A 19856-nucleotide genomic window follows, 5' to 3' on the forward strand; every position below is an offset into this window, starting at 1 on the left:
GGAAGAATTTGCTCAATTGCTCAAGTTTGTGAGGTTTTGGCAGCATCACTGTAAAAGGAAGCAGCTTTATTCATGGCAGCAGGTGACCCCACATTACAATTTTTAACTGATCGATTGTTGAATAGGCTCAGCAAGACTGAGCTTCCCCTACAACTGAAAACTGTTGTCTGCAATGCCACACAATTTGCCTGCAGCAAACGCACCAGAAATACAAGATCCTTGCGAACATACTAAACTCGGCCATTCTATTTCATCTTTTCTATATTCTAAATGCTTAAGGAAATTCAGTGTCTTCTGGCTTAACCTGCAGCTCTACTACTGCGATTTGGGACAATTAACAATTTGTAAAAAATACAGTTTTAATTCAGCTGAAACAATTTGGCAACTAGGATCAAATTAGCAAAACTTCAGGCCTAAAAACAAATATAGAACCTTTTTAAGAAATATTGGAACAGCTCATTTCAACATTTCTAACAAAAGTTTCATTTTCAGGGAGTTTTTCTTGAAGAACAAGCAAACAAAGGTTTAGAAGAGTTGTCAGCTTAATGGTAGCAGTAGCTCTTAGCTTTTAAAAAATATTTCACTGAGTAGGACACTTATTCAGGATGAAGCTGGCAGAATTTCATATTCCTCAGCAGGCTAAAGAATTTGAAATTGTATCTGTCTCTCCTATCGGATGTTCCTAATTATTGTGCTCTAGGATATTCTGGAGCAGGTTATTAGACTTCCTCTAGTTGCTTAGTTTAGTTGTGCCAACAGCTGTTTCATTTTAGAACTAGCCCAGAAAACATACAGTAGGTAACAACCATCATTATAAATAGATGGGCAACCTGACCCGATAGGTCTCTCCATCTGTGGAGGCAGATATTCAACTAAAACTGCCTCAATAGGCATGGAAAGAAGTTGGACAGATGGAAAATAGCTGTCAATGAAAAACAGTATCATTACAAACGCAGCAATATTCTGTACTGTCTACAAGAACGGTTAAGAATTACGCAGAGAGTACAAAGTGGGCTTCAATAGCTGGACACAAGTTTTGCAGCCTTTTTTCAAGTTTCATAAGCTTCTATTCTTGGAATACAGAGCTGCTGAAAATCAGCTATTGTTTCAAATTTCATTACAGAAAAGAACAAAAGGAAAACCGGAAGAGGAGATAAATGTTAAAAAATTTACATTATAAGGACCCAATCCTGCAACATTACTTAGGTTGCACCATTTGAGACAATCATGCATAGCAAATGTAAGGAAAAGGTTATAATCTTATGGAAGCAAAGCAGAAACGAGCGTGTGGGCCTTTTGTTCTTTATATTCTTAATTAATATAATCTTAATGGGCTTTTTAAAAATATTCACAATAAACATGACTTGCTTCACAGATAATGGCACTGATTTTGTTAGGATTTTGTGGTTTGAGAAGTAACATGAATAGGAAAAGTAGAGCTAAATACCAATAGAACTGAGATTTATTTTCACCCTTTAGCTGAGATTTATTTTCATCCATATTTTAGTACTATGGGAGAAATATGTTTTTAAATGTTTTAAGAAGGTTCAGTCCTTGATCCCACCTATGCACTGCCACAGGGCTATTTCTGGTAGCTTACTGTAAAGATGTTAGCTTATGAAAAAGTGAAGCAAATTTAAAAAGATGACTAAAATGTTTAAAATCCTCACTGGAGGCAGCAAGCGCATCTTTTGATTCTAAAGCACAGCTTCATTACACCTGCTCTGGATTTGCCTTCCACACCAGTTCACTTCCAAATCATTTTGTGTATTAGCATGGGAAAAAACACAGATAAAATAAAAATGTAAAAACAGCTTTTAAAAATAAAATTCTATGTCACAAAATTTACAAAGAACAAAACTGAAGAGAAAATATAAAAATAGTTCTTGTTTGCCCATTCAGATTTTATTTATTTTCCTATAGAACAGACTGCCTGCAAGTTTTCAGGTTCATGTGAAGATGAATCAGAGATGAGACTTATAGAGAGACACGAACACATTACCCAGATGAAACAGTGAAGCTTTTAGTACCCTTTCAGCATCAGCACGAGTTTGTTTCAGCTGCCTACTCACACCTTTTCCACTGGTTAGATTAAGACTATGGGCTGCCTTTTCAAGACTTCTGCTGCTACGGATATACATGTTGCACAACTGATTTCTTTCTCAAAAGTCCTGCAATTAGTTTTGTTAGTTTAGCGTAAAGCATGTTCCTTTGACACAGGCAACAGACAAGAAGCAGAAGCAGCAGAACAGTCTCCCTGCAGCTCTACCTGGTCCCTGTGCAGGGCTGTGGGAAGCTGTGGGAATGAACTTCATTTTGCACAGAATTAGGAGAAGCACTTCGGTGCCTCAGAGGCATCTTTCCCCCTCTCCCTCACCAACTTACAGTGCAGTCGCTACTGTTGAGGATCTGACCCACAGCAAATACCGTGCTAGCAAATATTTAGGTAGGGTATTGGTTAGACTGCAATTTGGGAAATACTCATCTTTCTCTCATGGTTCTGAAAATAACCATGCATTTTGCACTTTTTCAGCACTGTACTTGACAGAAATCATAAAAACATTTACATGTTCATGGATGGTTCCTTTTCTGCAGGTGAAATCAGACAGATCTCAAAGTGGAAATAACTGGAAACAATGGTGGATACTCAAACACCAAGTTTTAAGAGACCATTAGAAAAGAAAGGACTGGCAGAAAATTTATGCAGCCCTTCACTCCCTTTTAAGCATTCAGAACAGATTCAGACTTGGCTGAAGTGGTGCATGCTTCCTTCTTCAGAGAAGCTCAGTCTTGTTACTTCCTCAAAAATCATGCTACTTGATTTAAAAATGATGGGGTGGAGTTGGGAAGGTTCAATAGTTTTTCTTGTTTATCTTCATGCTTCATAAGCCCAAATTTTCAAACCTTTCTCCACAACTAGAAGAAGATTATTTCATAATAAGGACTGTGGTAGTTTTGATTTTAAACTGTTTCAGGAGCTGGTGCTTCATGAAAAGCAAACCATTGCTGAGAAACTCATGACAACATTTTGAGATGGCAACCCAACTTTTACGTTTTACCTAAAGAGAGCTAGCAATCACAGAAGAGCTGCCATTTAACTGATTGACCCAGTTGTGAAAAGAGAGAATTAGAAGTTGTAACTTCCAAATTTGTTAGACAGGATCTTTATGACTTAGGGGTAAAAAATGAAATCTCACATTAATATTGGCCAGCACTTTTACTAAAATACATATAATTCATTTGGAAGGAATGATACCAACTCCAAGCTTAATCTGAGATGTGGACATATAAGAACAACTCAGTTTCTGAGTTAATTTATTTCATTCAGCCCCACCTTCCCTCTCAGATATCTGTATCCCAGGCTTTAGTGCACTCAGATTCTAAATGTGAAACAGACTTCACCAATTTTATTTGTCAGCTCAAGCTCTGTCCTTGCTGTCTGGTGTCAGACAGAAACCTAACATCATTTTGCACCTGCTGACAACTGTTAATTGTGTACGAATTGAGACTACCAGAAATGGCAGCAAAATCTAAATGGAATGGAACAAAGACGCAATCCTCCACGTGAACAGAAGATGTAAGAACAGGGATAATAAGCATCTGATATCACCTTCACAGTATTAAAAATCCTCATTAACAATACCTGCTAAAAAAATTCTTCTAGATGGCAACTGCTGCCTTTCAAAATATTTGATAGGTTCATTTGTAAATTATTCATATTGAAATGGGCATTTCTAATATTTTATTTGCAAGAGTTCACATTTTTAGTACTTTCTGATTCTCTAAAAAAATTTATACTATCCCACAGGAATAAAAACAGAAGCCAATATTAAAACCCAAATATTCTGATACTTTTTATCTGCAGAAGTTGCTTCTGTAGTCAAATGAAACATTAAATGTTTTGTTCTAAAAGACCATAATAGATTAATAGCATTATCAAGTCATGTGCTTGAGCTAGACATAAAATTATAGTAATCCAGCTGGAAATGCCCATTGTAAAACTAGCCCAAGTCTTCTAAACAAAAAAAATCTGTATATGTAAAACAAATCTACAGCTGCTGTAAACTATTTTAATGTAATTGATAACAGTTTGCATTAGTAAAAATCTAACTTAATAGAGTTGGGCTATCTCAGTGCATATCCTCTTAGAAAAACCCTCTCAGCTGCTTTCCCTCTTGCAATGCAAAAGCCGAGCACATGCTGAGTGAGGAGGCCTTTTAGCTGATAGCAGAACTCTGAACTTTGGAAGTCCTGAGCACTGGAATTGCTTCCACAGTTTAGACGTGTTGTGAACAGCCTTTACAATGCTAGGTTTGTACCTTCTTATCTCTGTAACAGTTAGAAGTCCTCTGACACAGATTCAGTTTGGAAAGAATTATTACAATATTCAGATGCGAGTAAATGGAAGTATTTAGGAATAAACACACAAATCAAATAAAAATCACAACAACAACTTACTGCAGGTCCAATTATGCCCAGATGGACACTGGGATCCTTTCTGTGCCAATCTAAAACAGAAGAGCAAGATCTTTTTTATTAATCAAAATTATTAATTTTTAATTTAATTTAATTCTTTCTCTGAAATCAATGTAAATAGCTGCATGAATAAAGAAGGATTAGGCAAATATTGTATTACAACTTAAAAGACTGAATGTATACCAGATTTCATGCTCAGCCCTCACATTACTCCTCAGAATTCAAATGATTAGCATATCTGAAAGTTAGTATTTAGCATTCTGCTTCATGCAATCTCTTATGATTCAAGGGTTATTTAATTAAGCTCAGGTACTACTTTTGAATCATCTCAAGAAAACAATGCTCTATATAATGCAGTGACTGTGGCCACTAAGACAAAATTTTTTAAATTTTTTCCTATGTAAAGGAACATGTGGAAGCAACTGCAACCGTTACAATTAATACTCAGTTAAATGCACAAGAGAAATCTGCTGCTCTTTCAATACTAGAATAGAACAAAACCAGTTACTTGACTTTAATAAACTACATTTGTTACTAAGCATCACAAGGTGGTAAAGACCTATAAAAGTAAGCTGAGTAGTGGAGGCTAAATTTCCAACCTGGAACACCTGAACCTTTTACAGACCTAAACAGAACCTGGCAAAACACTCACCTATGTGACTACGAGAAAAATTCAGCCTAGTTTACAGTGTTGAGCCATAACGATGGGTGGTAAAATTTGCTTGTAACTTCAATGATATTAATTAGCACACATGCAAATCAGTGTAACAGCCACAGGACAGTAAGATAAAAAAGTTATGTTGAAGTAGGTGACCTCTTCTTTTGTGTTCCATTAATATTGTATATAACAGCAAAATAGTTTTCCCAGCGAGTAAAATCATCAAATATTGCTTTGATTTTAATGCTCTGTTATTCCCAGCAGGCTGGAAAAGACGCAGTACAGAAATAATGTGTTGAACAGATCAATTCTGTTACATGAGCATTTCTTTTTTTAAATCTAAATATGTTATGAAGTTTTCTGCAATGAATAAAACAGCTTATGCCAAACTTAGAAACATTAAAAGAGATGCATCGGCATCCAGGGACAAAACAAGGGTATTCAAATAGCAGGTACCTACCTGAAAATACATCTACTAAATACAGAGGGTCTTTGACTCTTCGAAGTCCGCATATCAGAAGAAACATATGTAAACTGCCTGTATCTGTAGGAATGTCTGTAACAAATAATTTTAAAAGTTTGAATGCAGATAAAGCTGAACACTCCAAATTGTTTCATGAATGAGCACATAAAGTGGTAAAAGCAGTAATAGCGTGGATTCTGAAAAATTCCCATTATTGTTCCCTCTATTTCTTGCTCTCGCATCAACCCTCAAATCAACTCAGTGGAGAACTTAATCATGCACATCATTTTATAGGGCACAGGAGTTTATTTCCAGAGGCAGTGAATGTGCAGGATTTGGAGAAATGGCCAGTGGCTGATATTTTTGAACACCAGAACCCAGCTTTGACTGACAAGGCAACTGTACAAATCAGTGTGTTTCTCAATTTTTCTATCCATAAGAAGAAAAAAATTGCATCCATATAATAACACCTGTTTCAAGGATATTGTGAGGTTTAGTTAATCAAAGGCTGTAGGGATTACAGCTCTTGATCTGACACCTTTTGTTATAAAAGATCAGGTAAATGTCCCATAGTTATTTACCCCTAATACTCCAGCACTGCTACAGAATAATTAACTAGAAGTTAAATTATTGCAAAGCATTTGTTTTAACCTTATTGCTAAGAAACACAAGTGAAAAATAATTTGGGAAAAAATCTCAACATGGGAGTTTTTAACATTGAAAATCTCTCTCGCAAATACACAGCAACAACTCATAAAAAATAATTTTGTAGGCTATATTAGAAAAAGAAGGTCTGATGTATGATATTGCAGTTGCCATTGGCTCTATAACAGCAGAATTAATTCAGAACATACTTCTGAAGAAGGGCCACTATGTGATGAACTTTAGTAAAATGTGTTTATGATAAAACAACATAATTCACAAATTGCTGAATGAACACACATAACAACAACATAATTTAATAAACACCAGAGGGGTTGAAATGTTCATGTTTGATTTACCGTACTGAACAAATCAGTTCGCTGTCCTTCAGTTCATGTATTTATTGAGCAAGGATGGATGATGTATTATCTAACACTAGGCAGTTCAACAAGGAGCATCAAACTGCTGCTCTTCAGCAGCAGGCTGTTTGTGGGACATTAATGCATGGGTCCCATGCCAGGGCTATGTCACGTAGCCACCAGAAGGGCTATGCTGCATGGTCAGAATGGCTGTCTGTGGGATTTATGATTAACAGAGGAAGGCAGCAGGACAGTTGTGGTGGCACGGTGATCTGCTGCTGCTGAACACTGCAGAGCTCCCTTCTCTGAGGCCTCCTGCTCCTCCCTTTCCCTTCCACTCTCCACCAGTTGCAGGAACAACTCAGCTGCTTATACAGCACCACTGAATTGCTGCAATCTGTAATTTAAGATCACTCAAACTTGGTACCGGCTTGTGTTTCCTCACAGTGTTGTATAACTTAACTGCAGGGTCTGCTCCAGGCCCTGGAAGAAATATGCCAGGAATTCTCCCTTCATGTCAAGGAACTGGGTTAACATGAGCTCTGCATCAAACCTCTGTTCTGGGGGAGGGGGAGAATCAAGAGAGTGGCGATTCACAACATACTCAAGTGCTATTGCTTTTAAAATAAAAACTCAATTCAGGGCCTTTTAAATGCTCCCTGTCACAGGGTTCATTATTGAGTCTGTTTCATTTAATTTAAACAGCTTGAGTTGTCAAGAGTGGCTGCAGCAGACATGGTAAGCAATATTTTACTGGTTATTGGACCAAGCAATAATTTGTAATTTATAATACACAAACATTTGGATGGAAAAAGCCATTCTTCTGGTGCAATGGGCCATTAATACTGTTTGGTTTTAAGACATGCAGCAGTGGTTTCAATTCATGACATAAACTCACACAAAACAAATTACTAGAAAGTGTCAGCAAAATTCAGATTGCATTTTAACTATCCATATGGCACAAATATTAATTTTAAATTATGAACTTCCACCTATTGATGTTCAGCTCTGGCTATTTTGGAATAAACTCAAAGTTAGCACTGAAAGCTCAGTCAGAGAGTGGTGAGAAACCAGGTCTTCCTGTTCTCACGTAGAGACTATAGAATTATTGCACTCTTGATGTGACAGTACACTAATCAACTTTAACTATGCTTGAAATAACTGCTTCTTTTTAGCTCTTAACATCTTTTTGTTTCTTAAAGCTTTCAGTCTTTTCATTTTATTAGGCAAGGGTTTAAAGTGCTCTGACAATGAAAAGCCGTAATAGACCGATCCTGTGCAGTCCTGACTGCCGTTCTGCTCCCTGTACAAAAACCTTAACTCGAAAGAGAAACAGGAAACTGGCCCTAAAGTAATTGTACTTTGTAATTTGGGTTTTGCCATTCAGTTCCTGTGGCATTTAAAGGTACTTCTCCCAAGAATCTCATCAATAACAGTCTAATTATTTCACTAGTAATAATATATATTAATGAAAATATTCCACTTATTTGACCTTTATTATTTTGAAAAGACATTCACAAGCTTGAACTCTCACTGCAGACTATCCCCTTCTTGCAACTTTACAAAGCCCTACTTGTCTATCATGAATTTTTATGTACTTTTGCATATATTGGGTACACTGGACTACAGACTGGATCCCACATGGCATTTCTAAAAACTGTCATAGAAGGGCTAGTCAAAAAAGGATTTGCCTCTGCCATTCAATTTAGTGAAGTGAGAATCAGTTGTAGTTTTCTTTTATTGTATGCTGTAGATCTTAGTCATCACCTAATTCATTTTTGCAGGCAGACCTTCCCACTCAATCCACTTAGAAGCATATAAAGACATTCCTGAGAAGATTGCATTACCAGCACATCACTGCCACTGTTCAGTGCTGGGAGTTTACTCATTCTCTGTCTACTTAAGATCAAACTTCAGCAGCACTTGTGTATCTTGTTAGCTTTCTGCTCAATCACTGAAAATGGTTAAATTCACACATCAAGATGATGCCTGCATCAGTTTTTCCCCACCTGTTGTTTTCTCAAGCCTTGCTAGCACCCCTGCTGTGGGGAAAAAAAAAAAAAAGTAGCCATTTGTACAAGAAAGCAATCATTTTAGTATGCTTTGTCCTCACAAGAACACTGAAAAGGGGAACATATTAAGAGAATAACTGCAATAGCTGCCTTTACCAGCTACAGCCATCAGCTGGGTGAAAACTGGTATTTGAAAGAAGAGATTTTTTCTTTTTCCTTGAGCTTAAACAAGACCTTCAGTATGTGAATTTTTGCTATCATTCTGCCTTTCCCAGATAGGCTAATTAATCTGAAATAAGATGCTACCACCTTGTGTGATTCAGTTCTGAAATGGAAATACATCAATATGGCACAATCAATTGATTTGCTCTTTTGATACGTTCACTGTGTCACTATCTTGTTTGAATGACATGCAAACACCCAAATAACAAAAAAATGCTTGTGTCTGTTTGTCCCCGTTTCTGTTAGTATTACAAAAGCAAAGATTTGAAACGGCACACTGTGCTTCATTATCTCTTAGCTCATGCATCCCTCTGTTTGCTTTGCAAAGAATATACAAAATGGAAAGATTTGTACATAATCACTGGCAATTAAAAAAAAAAAAAGCCTGCACGGTACATGTTTTCCAGCCATCCTTCAGAATCATTACACACTAAATGCAAATCAAGCCTAGCCACTGTAATCAATGTCTCCTTCAGTGTCAAAAATAATTCTTTAATGTCAGTAAGGGAGGCTCCTTTAAACATGTGTTGTCAATATTTGTCTTTGGCTGTAGTCTGATTTGTTACATCGGCTTTATCTATAAAAAACAGCTGCACATTGGCCACAGCTAGTCGTGAGCCTGCTTAGCAGGTCACCTGTTCAGCAAGATGTGAGAGGTCAAAACAAGAACAGTGATTGATAGGATTATGAAAACTCATTCCTCTCCGCAGCTTGATGGTATGCTGTCCTGACATGCCACACAGGACCACGGGGATGGTAACAAAATGAACTGCAGGTGAGCTGAAATGAGACAGACACAGTGGAAGATTAAGACTGACATGGAACTCCCACAGTCATGCAACTCCCTTTTCATGATGGAGCAGACGTGGTATTATGCTGCTCAAAATTGAAACACAGCAATGTAGCATTGGACTTAAAATTTCAGAATGAAATGCATGATCAAAAGCGTATCCAACTGCTGTGCCAGTGTATTTGTTGATAGCATTGGAACCTGGCAAAAAATACATTGGCTAATGGATGAAATGTGATTAATACTCAGGATTCATGTTCTCCTGCTGGCTGTGATTCTGAGTCACGGCGTGGCCTAGAGGCAGTTTCTCAAATCTAGACTTATCCATCTAGACTTGCCCATTCATCTGCAAGCAAGCTTAATAATTGCTTGATATGAGGCAATGGCACTGGATTTAACTTTTGGTTAACTGTTTTGAGGTCTTCAGTTGCAAGACAGAATGAGAGAACGAAGTATATTAAAAATGGAAAACATTTTCATAATGCAACACTGGAAATAAGCAGTTTATTATTTAAGATTTCATTGGCTCCTAGTTTGTTTCTTATCTGAAGGAAGACAACAGAAGTTAAATGAACCTGTTAACTTCCAGGGGCAGGCTACTAATCCAGGAAAATTAAGACTCCAGAATTCTCCAGCAATCCTTTTTTCCTGTTTCTCATTATTTCTAACAGATCAGCAACAAAAAAGCTCTATGCTTTCAGATCTGTTGGGGGACACAGTTTAGTGCTGCTACCATATCATTATTTCTATGGTCAGCTATATATCTGCACAAACTTTTACTATTTCATTTTTCTTATGTGGGTCTTTTTTTCCAGCATAGCTTTAGGAAAATACCATGCCTCTCTAAAACCCTGCCTGTGTCATGACAGGTTATGTAAACTTTTCAAGCTCTGAAAATAGACATGCTATGAAGCAGAAATTATCTGAGAGTAGAAAAATCAAACTACAAAAGTATATTGCATATTTTATTTGATAGTGCAATAAGCATCTGATCCTATGATTGTCTGTCACCTTCCAGGAAACCAGTTTTTAGTCTTATTTGTTGGGTAGACGAGCTGAGCTTTCTCAGTTCATTAGTATGGACTTTGTTAGTTATCTATGTCTTCTAATCACATGATGTCTAAGTGTTTATTAGGGTTTACATCTTACAAGCTTCAGCCACATTCCACTGAAATCAAAGGAGCCTTTCATCATGGTATGGTGACGCCAAGCCTGTCTGTGATCTTAAGTAGCTATGCTCCATCCTTGAGCTAAGTTGTTAGAGAAGATCAATCTCAGTTTTCACATTTACTTGGACTGTCTTGTCATTTTCTGTCAACCAGTTTTCAGCAAAAGCCTGAACTTTCATTGTCTCTCTCAAGTCTACAGACAGGCATCTAAAATTGCTAACAAAACTGATTATGCTGTATATAGATTCCTGTATTATAAGGTCAGAGAAAAACATTCTGATCATCTGGTTTGACCTCCAGACTGACACAGGCTGTAGTACTTCCCTAAATAGTCTGAGTTACTAAATATACTGAAAATATTGTCTTCTTGAAGTCTGTGCTGAAATCTGCACTTGGTTCAGTTTTTTGGTTTGGCTACTGTTGTTTACAGTCTCTCATCCACATAAGACAAACACTGTGAAGCTGACTGTTAAGCAGAATGCAAATTAACTTTAAAAGCTCTTTTTTTGCAGATAAATGTTTTAACAGCTAGCCACTGAAAATACTGCAGCTAGGAGCTAGCACACTAACACTACATAAACATCACCTCTGCAACTCTCAAGTCTGCTGCTGAGACTATGAAAAAAATACTAATTCCATGATTTTTGTACTGAGATTGTATTGCAGCCATAATAACAACAATAAAAAACTTTTCCCAGCACTGCTTCAGTTTGTATTAGGCAATTGCTATTTATGTTAACAACCCAAACTATCAAATGAAATGTAGAAAAAGCTAGGATTCCTTTGGTTTAGTGCCATTCACATTTGGGGGCTGGGGGTGGGTGGAAGTCTCCCACAGTAAAATATATTTGATGCATTCTGCCACTCACTTCAATCTACCATTAAATTATTTTTGAAGCCACTGCACTGCTTTAAAGAGATTATTTATGTACTGGTGTTATATTTAACTTGAGTCAAATGTTAAGGCTGAAAAAAAAATCAGAACAAAGAATATTCATAAGAAGTCTGTTCTATTCAAACACTTTTGAAATATTCTGAAGACCCTATTTCATTTTAAAGAATAACTTGACAATGTATGGCCTGATCACCAAGGATGTTTAACACTGATGCCTCAAATGTATTATAATTTGCATTATAGGGCATGTGCTATTTCTTTACATTCAGTCCTGGGAATCCTGAATTTGACAAATGTTCAAGGATACTGCTAAAGATAGAGGCAAGAGTTATCTGGAGACATATTTCCCACAAAAATCATTACGTGCCTTTAGATATGGAATAGAACTTCATGAAAAAAGTCTTTTTTTAAAAAAAAAGGATCATAAATGCCATGAGGTGAATGAGATCGGACAGCTTTATCTGCATAAAAGCTAGGGATCTTTTCAAGTGCACTTCATTGTGCAAGCCTACACTATCAAAATCGTATTCTTCTGAGCAAAACTGCCTTCTATTTTTTATAGTTTTCTACTGATTGCTCCAAGTTTAGTAGAATTTTAAACACTTTAAAACTGCAAATCCCCTGAAAAGCAATTCAGTGGGTACTCCTAATTAGTCTGTGGTAAGCACAAAGGTACAGCCAAAAAACCTGCCTCCATGTGCAATATTAAAAGAAGTGGAAATTGCAGGCTGCCACCAGAGATGGAAATAGAGACAAGACTGATAAGATAAATGAGATGAAACAATCATAAAAACCAATACTGAATAATCTGATGCCAGTTTTCAAGTTATTATTTAACAGGCACAGATGTTAGCATCACATTTTAGTTTGCTTTTCGTGTACATTATGAATTATTTTGCACTTTTGCATTAGTACACATTAGGCAAAAAACTGTCTCTAATATATTAGATAAAATGCGCTTTAGGGGGAGCTTCCCCCTCCTCAATCTGTTGACTGCTCTTTTAATCATAAAATGGTTGGACATGAGATCCAATCAACACTAAGGCTGTGCTAGCAAGTGACAAATCATTTCACTTCAGAAAATTATTAATCTTAGTGGTGCTGTGCTTGTGTGCCGTGATTTACTGAGAACAAAATAACCTCACAATGCTCAATTTAAAATTGGACACAGGTTTTGAATAATGGCACACATTTACTGATGTGATAAAGCAATTGAATAGTGAGGATTCATTCGTAACACACGGAACAGCTCTACCATCGAGATCAGATTGATGAATATAATATTGAAATATTTTTACCACAGTAAAATGCCTAAAAATTCTTCTTTTGGGGAAAGGTAGCTGTAGCAATTAAAGCATTGCCAAGATCAGGTGACTTTAAATTAGGTCATCTGCCTTACATGTCATTACTTTGGTGAAAACAGAGACAGGCTCTAGATCAAGACCAAATAATAAAACATCAAAACGTATTTCCCTTCTTCACCACTTCTTCACCTCACCTGCTCTTCTGCAAAAGACATCCACAGTTTCTATCACACAGCTGTAAAGCACAGCATGCTCAGGTACTGGTGCTTTGGTCTAACTTACCTTCTAAGGGATATTGACCCATATGTCATGACCACTTTGTCTTTTGGTGCAATTCAGCCCTGGACAGACCAGAAATCTGGAGGCAGTCTGGGTAGTTTACTAACCAAACTAATCTGATCGATATTGTGCCTGAATCTAATATTAAGAGTTTTTCATTTTTCATTTCATTAAGTCATTTTATTACATGATCAGTTAACCTTCACATTCTAAATTTCTTTCATCATTGACATCTACTAAGAATAAATACAGTGAATAAAGGAAAAAAAGTGAGTTTTACCTGCATTTTGTAGAAATCTATACCAGTCAAATGTTTCACTGGGTGTAGTCTTAATTCCTGTATTGAAAAAAGAGAAACACAACATGTTTGATTGGTCCCTGGATGGCTGAACTACGGTTCTAGAAGTCTTGCCCTAAGAAAACAGTATTTCTGTCGAGCACACAGAATTCCATACACAGCTGTTCCCATCTCAAGTTCTTCTCTTCCCAACAATGTCAGGTTGTCTGCACAATCCTTTCATAGACATCAGATTGCGATTCAATTGAAAATATTGCACAATCACACAGTGTATGAACTTCTTGAGCAACCCAGGGAATTAAGCTCACTTACATCATGCTAAATTTGGCCTTTTAAAATCTACATATGAGATACTATTATCTGAGGGAGCATATTATTCTAAAACAGACACAGGTCAGTTGAGACCCAAGTCCTTAACATAAGGCAAAGAAAGTAAATTAAATTTATATCAAAACTAAATATTAATCTAAACTGAATATGAATTTACTTGGTTTGCCTTATGTTAAAGATTAATTATTTTAGTAATGAAACTATTTTATTCATTTATTTTATCTCTTAATTAACTATTACCTCACAAGGGGCTCAAATATAGACTGAATATGGGCTAAATAGAGCTTACAATGAGTTATTTCAACATAGCAGTTTTGAAAATAATTTTATTTTCTTTGAAAGTGAAATACACAAAATGGAATGAGTTTTGGAATCTGTAGACAGTTATTTTTAGATAAATAAAATCAGGAGCTGTAGCTTAAGTAACCACATCTAAAATGCTGAGTTGAGTGTTCCCTAGACTACTCACTTAAGTAATATACTTTGGATTAGATACTTGTTGGGTGTCATTATTCTGGGAACTCATCTTAAAGCACTTAAAGGAATTTGGAGCTTCAGAGAATAATCACTCAGCATCTTGTGTGAAATCAGACTGAGGGTGTGCTCCTAGGCTACTAACTTCTGTATGCTTTGGAGAAAGCTTGGTGTTACCTTATCTTTCATATTCCTACTGTAAGGTATGTGGGAAAACATTTTTTTAAAAGCACCAAATGAGTTGAAAATTCAGGCTAGGAGACTGAAATCCTGCCTCAATTAAAGTCAATGGCAAAACCTCAACTTCAGTGGAGCTAGGACTTCAAACCCCATACCCATTTCAGCAAAATATTTCCAGGGCAAAAAAGGTAGATATATAAACATACAGGTACTAAACACATGATGCAAATAAATGGAATGCCTTAGTCAATATTTCAAAACTCTCACCTTGAGTTTGGACATATATTTTCTTCCTAGCATCTGGCTTTAAAGAGAAGGAGAAGAAAAGTAACTTTCATAGTTCACCATAAAAGATCTGTTCAATTTTCAAAAAAACCCAACTAGTATAACAAAATGCACATCAGTGTGATTTTGACTATTAAAAATCAAAACACACTATTAGAAAGATACATTTAAGTAACACCAAAAGCCAACAGTCAGCAATTTAAATTACATTTACTATGAACATTTACAGTATCAATGAATCAATTTTGCAGTTAACACAATTACCAAGTTAGTACAAACATATTTTTAGTTTATCTCTGTATCCTCTCTCATAATCATTAACCTGCTTATTGCGTAGAAAATTAAATATTTCCCTAGAATAAAAAGATTTTCAACTACAGAACAGCCCTAGTTCCCCAAAAATACTAGTCTTGAAAGAAAAATTATAGCTGGTTTTGAAACCATAGTCTACATTTATCCATAATAGAATTTTTAAACACATCAGGCATGAAACAAACTCCATTTACCTCTAACCTTTTCAAAAACTGCTGTCAAATATATGTAGACTTGTCTACACAGGAAAACTGGCCAGTAGTAGTTATTGCAGAATATTCCCAAATAAAAATTGCATAAGAAATTATTTTAAAATAGCTGTAGTAAAAGAGGTAATTACTACATTTCCAAAGTTACTCTTGAAGTGCTACTATGCTAGTTATTTAATTTAGGTGATTAAATAAGCAAGTTCTTATTTCAATATCTTTCTATAACTCCAACCATGAATTTGTGGAAAACATTTTTTTCCACAAAAACGTCAAAATATTCTTGGGATCTTTCCACATTGAAAAAAACCCCAAAACCAAAAAACCACCACTCCCCAGCAAACAAGCAGAGTTTTTTGAGCTCGAAGTGTTAGTGCAAAGCTTTCCATTCAGACAATTCCTAGTTGTTTTAAAAGCACTGGTTGCAATGCCTGTAAAGGAGTAAGCTGAGGAAGGTATTACTCAATTGGTGTAGTCTCCAATAGATTTGCTCAATATTACCTTGAATGTTTCAGTTTGAAATTACATTCTTTCAAGCACTTCCACTAAGGCTATTGCTTATTTCAGCATCATAGCATCCAGAAACAACCAACCTTCTTTAGAGCACCAGTCCTTCCTATCTTGAGACGAAATCTTGCCTCCTTTTTGGTGCCAATTTCATTACGTAGAGAGGCACAGTCCTAGCAGGCTGCGACTCTCTGAGTCACTGACTATTTGCCTGCCATGGCTCTTTCTAAAGTGCAGATGGAAAAAGGACTACTAGATTGCCCCTCCAACCATTCCACTTTTGAACGGTGGGACACACTGCTGAACTTTGCAAGCTAAATATTGCTATGCAGACTTGCCTCTTAAAGTGGAAAGTTGTTGGAATAACATAGCCAGAGTTAACCAAGGCAGAGCATCACGTATACCAGTGCATCAGGTCAAGCTGCACATTAGTCTTCCCTTCTCCTCTCCCACCCCTACCCCATCTTTAGCAGATTGTGAAATCACACCTGCAGGATAATGACTTGAAGGCAGGAAGAGAACTTGTACTTGGAGAACAAGAATTAATAGAGAAACAAACTGTTAAGCAACCAATTCCCAAACAAGTCAGCTCAGGAAATTAAAAAAAAAAATTGTTTCCTTGGCTGCTTCTTTACTTGCAAACATTTTGTTTTTCCCCTATCACCGCTATGTGACTGCCCCTCCAGTCCATTGCCCAGTCACAACAGTCTATTTTAGTTATTCAAAATGAACTGGAAATAGAAATGGACAGAAAAGAGGTCATTAAAAAAGTGAATAGTCATCAACAAGTGGTTCACAAATGGGAAGCAAGTGGTTTCTGAGAATGAGAGTGAATTAACTAAGTCACAAAAACTACATGAACAAGCAGCAAATCCAAACATAAATGAAGTGGGGGAAAAAAACCACTGTTTACACTACAGTGGAAGACTAAGGATATTCTATAGAGTTTATCTTTCAAAAGCTATATGAACTTTTGTGTTCAAAGCATTTAAAAATAAGAAGAAATTGTTTAATACGTTATTTTATTACTTAACATTTTTTCGTCCTTCTCTTACCTATGAGTAAGTAGCATTTTAAATTATACCAGATCTTCCAATCCTAAAAAAAGCCTTGCAAACAATGGAGATGGCATTGCAAGCTGGAGGCCAACTTCAGAATTTAAAATTGCCGGACAAGTGGGATAGCTGAAATTCCGAGCTAGGACATAGATGCAGCAAAACAGAAGGTGGAAAAAAGCAGATGGGGCAGAGGGCAGCTTAAGCCAGCCTTGCCTCCATAGCTGACATACTGCACAGTTCTGCCTCAAAATCTGGTGGGTGAAGATAGGCTTTTAGTTCCCTAAAACCACTAAATTTCAAAAATAAGCTTAAGTTAAGCATCTGGTTTCACGCTCTGCTGGACCTTTAATGGCTTACGCTGAGTAAATATAATCCTGCCAGGGCTTGGATCATCAAGAAGAAAATAGCAGGAATACTGTGTAACAGGGCGTACAGATGTATTCACACTTTATAGATCAATTTTCTGTTATGTTCTTTATTTTAAATGGTCTTGAGGAGAATGGAAAAATGAAATTGAATGCTAATAAAACTGGCTTAGGTAATTCTTATGCACCAGTTTTACACTACTGAAATAAAACACTGACCATAAGCACAAGATCTTTTACAGTATTTCAAACTCACTTGGAATACAGATTATTACAAATGCTGTATTATGTACTTCATAATTAAAGATAATTTATCCAATGTAATAGAAAAGAATTTGTTGGAAGATACAGCCCTTGAGCACAGTGCCATTGCTTACATGTTCATAATTTAAATTCTTAATTGACTGTCTAACTAATAAAGCACACATTAGAGCAATAATGCAGTTCACATTAGTGTGAGTTAATACGTAAAAAGTGTTAATATTCTGTGACCTAGGTATGGAAATATGTATTCATATTCTTCACTGTTTGAAAGTAAATGTTTGCTTTCACCCTTTATATGAAGATACAGCTAGAAAAAGAACTCAAAACCCCAGCATTTAAGACACGGGTCAGCAGGTGGTATTTCAGTTTAGGACTGGACAGACTTGCCTCCAGTTCCCTGTCTGCCACAGACCTTCTCCAAAACAATGAGTGAGTCTCATAGGCCCGGAGCACAAAGGTGTTTAGGTAAAATTGATCAAAGTTAAGTACTTAAAAACATTAGAGATGCTGATTTCAAAAGGATTTCACAGTTCAAGTTTGTTTCTCCTCCTTATACTCTGCTACTTTTGTCTTTTTCTTGCATAAGATCTATAACAGAAGCTGTGCCCTTTCATGTTTACCCATCATGAAGTTCATTGTAGTAACTATTAAAACCAAGTTATATTTGTAATGTAAATACCAGATCCTATGTCTGCTCATGTATCCTTTTAATGCAAATAGATTTAAAAAAATCAATTCATGCTGAAACAAAGTATTGAATATTAAATTGTTCTGTTGTGATATTTTTTAGGCAAGGGTGTATTAATTATTATATCATGATGCAAATTAGAACTGAAGAGATACCAAGCAGTTAGTTTCTACTTCTTGCACTTATTGTTCAGCTTCAGCTGATGTTTCTCAAGATGAGGTGAGTGGAGCTAACAGCTTGCTGCAGCTGGAAGAGGGTAGTCCTGCCTTGCTCTTTTTATCCTAGTGTGTTGCCCCTTACTGTCAGCCAAATAGTCACTGCTTACCCTTCACTGGATCCGGTGCTCATTGCAGTTCTCTGTGATCCAGTACAAGTCTTTAGCCAACAAGTTAGCTGGAAAGCTAACCTTGCACAGAAAATCAGCTGGGCTAACAAGCTAGATCAGCAAGCCCTGCTGCCTGGTGTGGAGTTTTTCACAGGTCACCAGTGCAGCCTGAGGCTATCCAAAAGCACTCCTTGTACTCAAATGACTGGCAGCTCTTTATGGTCTTCCTCTGCTCTTCAGAAACCAGGATTGAGCACTGTCTACTTCAAGGATTTGTCTCAATTTTCTCCACTGGCAATCTGCCATCAAGTCAACCACGTAAGGGTGAAAATGTTGACCCAGTCTATTTTCAAACAGGAGCATCAGATACTAAAAATAATTGCACTGAATGTCTGAAGTAGACTTGCAATACAGCAGATGCAATGGTACCTACTAAATGAAGAGAAAGAGAACGAACCATTATTCCTCCCAGTTTTTTGCTGACTAAATAATCTCCTTCAAATACATTGCCAAATGTATTTAACCACTCTACTGTTGAATGAAAATAATTTTATTAGTATTTTTCCATATATCATTCAGCAGAGTGTGTTTTGTTTTGTTTTCAGAAGGAGAGATGAGTTTTAAGAAAGTTAAGTGTTATTTATGTGCTATATATCCCTCAAGGCCTGGTCAACAGGGCTGTATATCACATATTGCTGGGCTTAGCATAACTTCAATTTTACCTCTGCAGCTCACCTTAAGAAGTTCATTCTATTTCCAGTGTTGACAAAACAAGTATTTTCAAATTATTCTTCCAAATTCTTTATTGCAAGTAAAGCTGTTTAGTGGAATTTTGGCAACATGAAGAAGTTTATTAAATGATGCAAAAAGAAACAATATATGCATATGGCACCAAGAGAGACCTGATAACAACAGCAATGATTAGTTTTAAATGTTACAGAGAAGCACCTCCTAAACTGCTGTATACTCTTTTCAAATACTAAACAGCTTTTAAATGCCAGATCTATTTGACCTCTCGAAGTACGTAAATAAAAAATGCTTTCTCTGAAAGGAAAAACAGGAATAGAGAATATGAAGATTATTTCAATTCTCTAGCATTATTTAGAAAACATTTTAGGAGAACGCATAGTTGCTAATACTATAAGCATCACCATCATCATGTAAACATACCCACTCTGCTGCTGCCAGTTCCTTCATTTTCACCGTGAAAGCCACTGCAAACCTAGTTAAATGGACAAAAATATTTGGGATCATCTGCTTAAAGTGTTTAAACATAAAACCAGAAAAGTACTTCA

At 36.4% G+C, this 19856-nt stretch overlaps 1 protein-coding gene across 1 annotated transcript in view; it reads right to left on the reverse strand.

The window, feature by feature from the left end:
* GLT1D1 (glycosyltransferase 1 domain containing 1) overlaps positions 1 to 19856 on the reverse strand; it is a gene marked incomplete at its 5' end in the record, with an annotated part of 55297 nt that overhangs the window by 19264 nt on the left and 16177 nt on the right. The window contains 5 exons of the mRNA XM_009587155.1: positions 4459 to 4508; positions 5595 to 5690; positions 13550 to 13606; positions 14819 to 14855; positions 19732 to 19783. Coding sequence (XP_009585450.1) covers positions 4459 to 4508; positions 5595 to 5690; positions 13550 to 13606; positions 14819 to 14855; positions 19732 to 19783 — 292 coding nt within the window. The remainder of the gene's footprint in view (positions 1 to 4458; positions 4509 to 5594; positions 5691 to 13549; positions 13607 to 14818; positions 14856 to 19731; positions 19784 to 19856) is intronic.

This window comes from Fulmarus glacialis, unplaced genomic scaffold (assembly GCF_000690835.1).
Source record: "Fulmarus glacialis isolate BGI_N327 unplaced genomic scaffold, ASM69083v1 scaffold15331, whole genome shotgun sequence".
Classification (NCBI taxonomy): Eukaryota; Metazoa; Chordata; class Aves; order Procellariiformes; family Procellariidae; genus Fulmarus; species Fulmarus glacialis.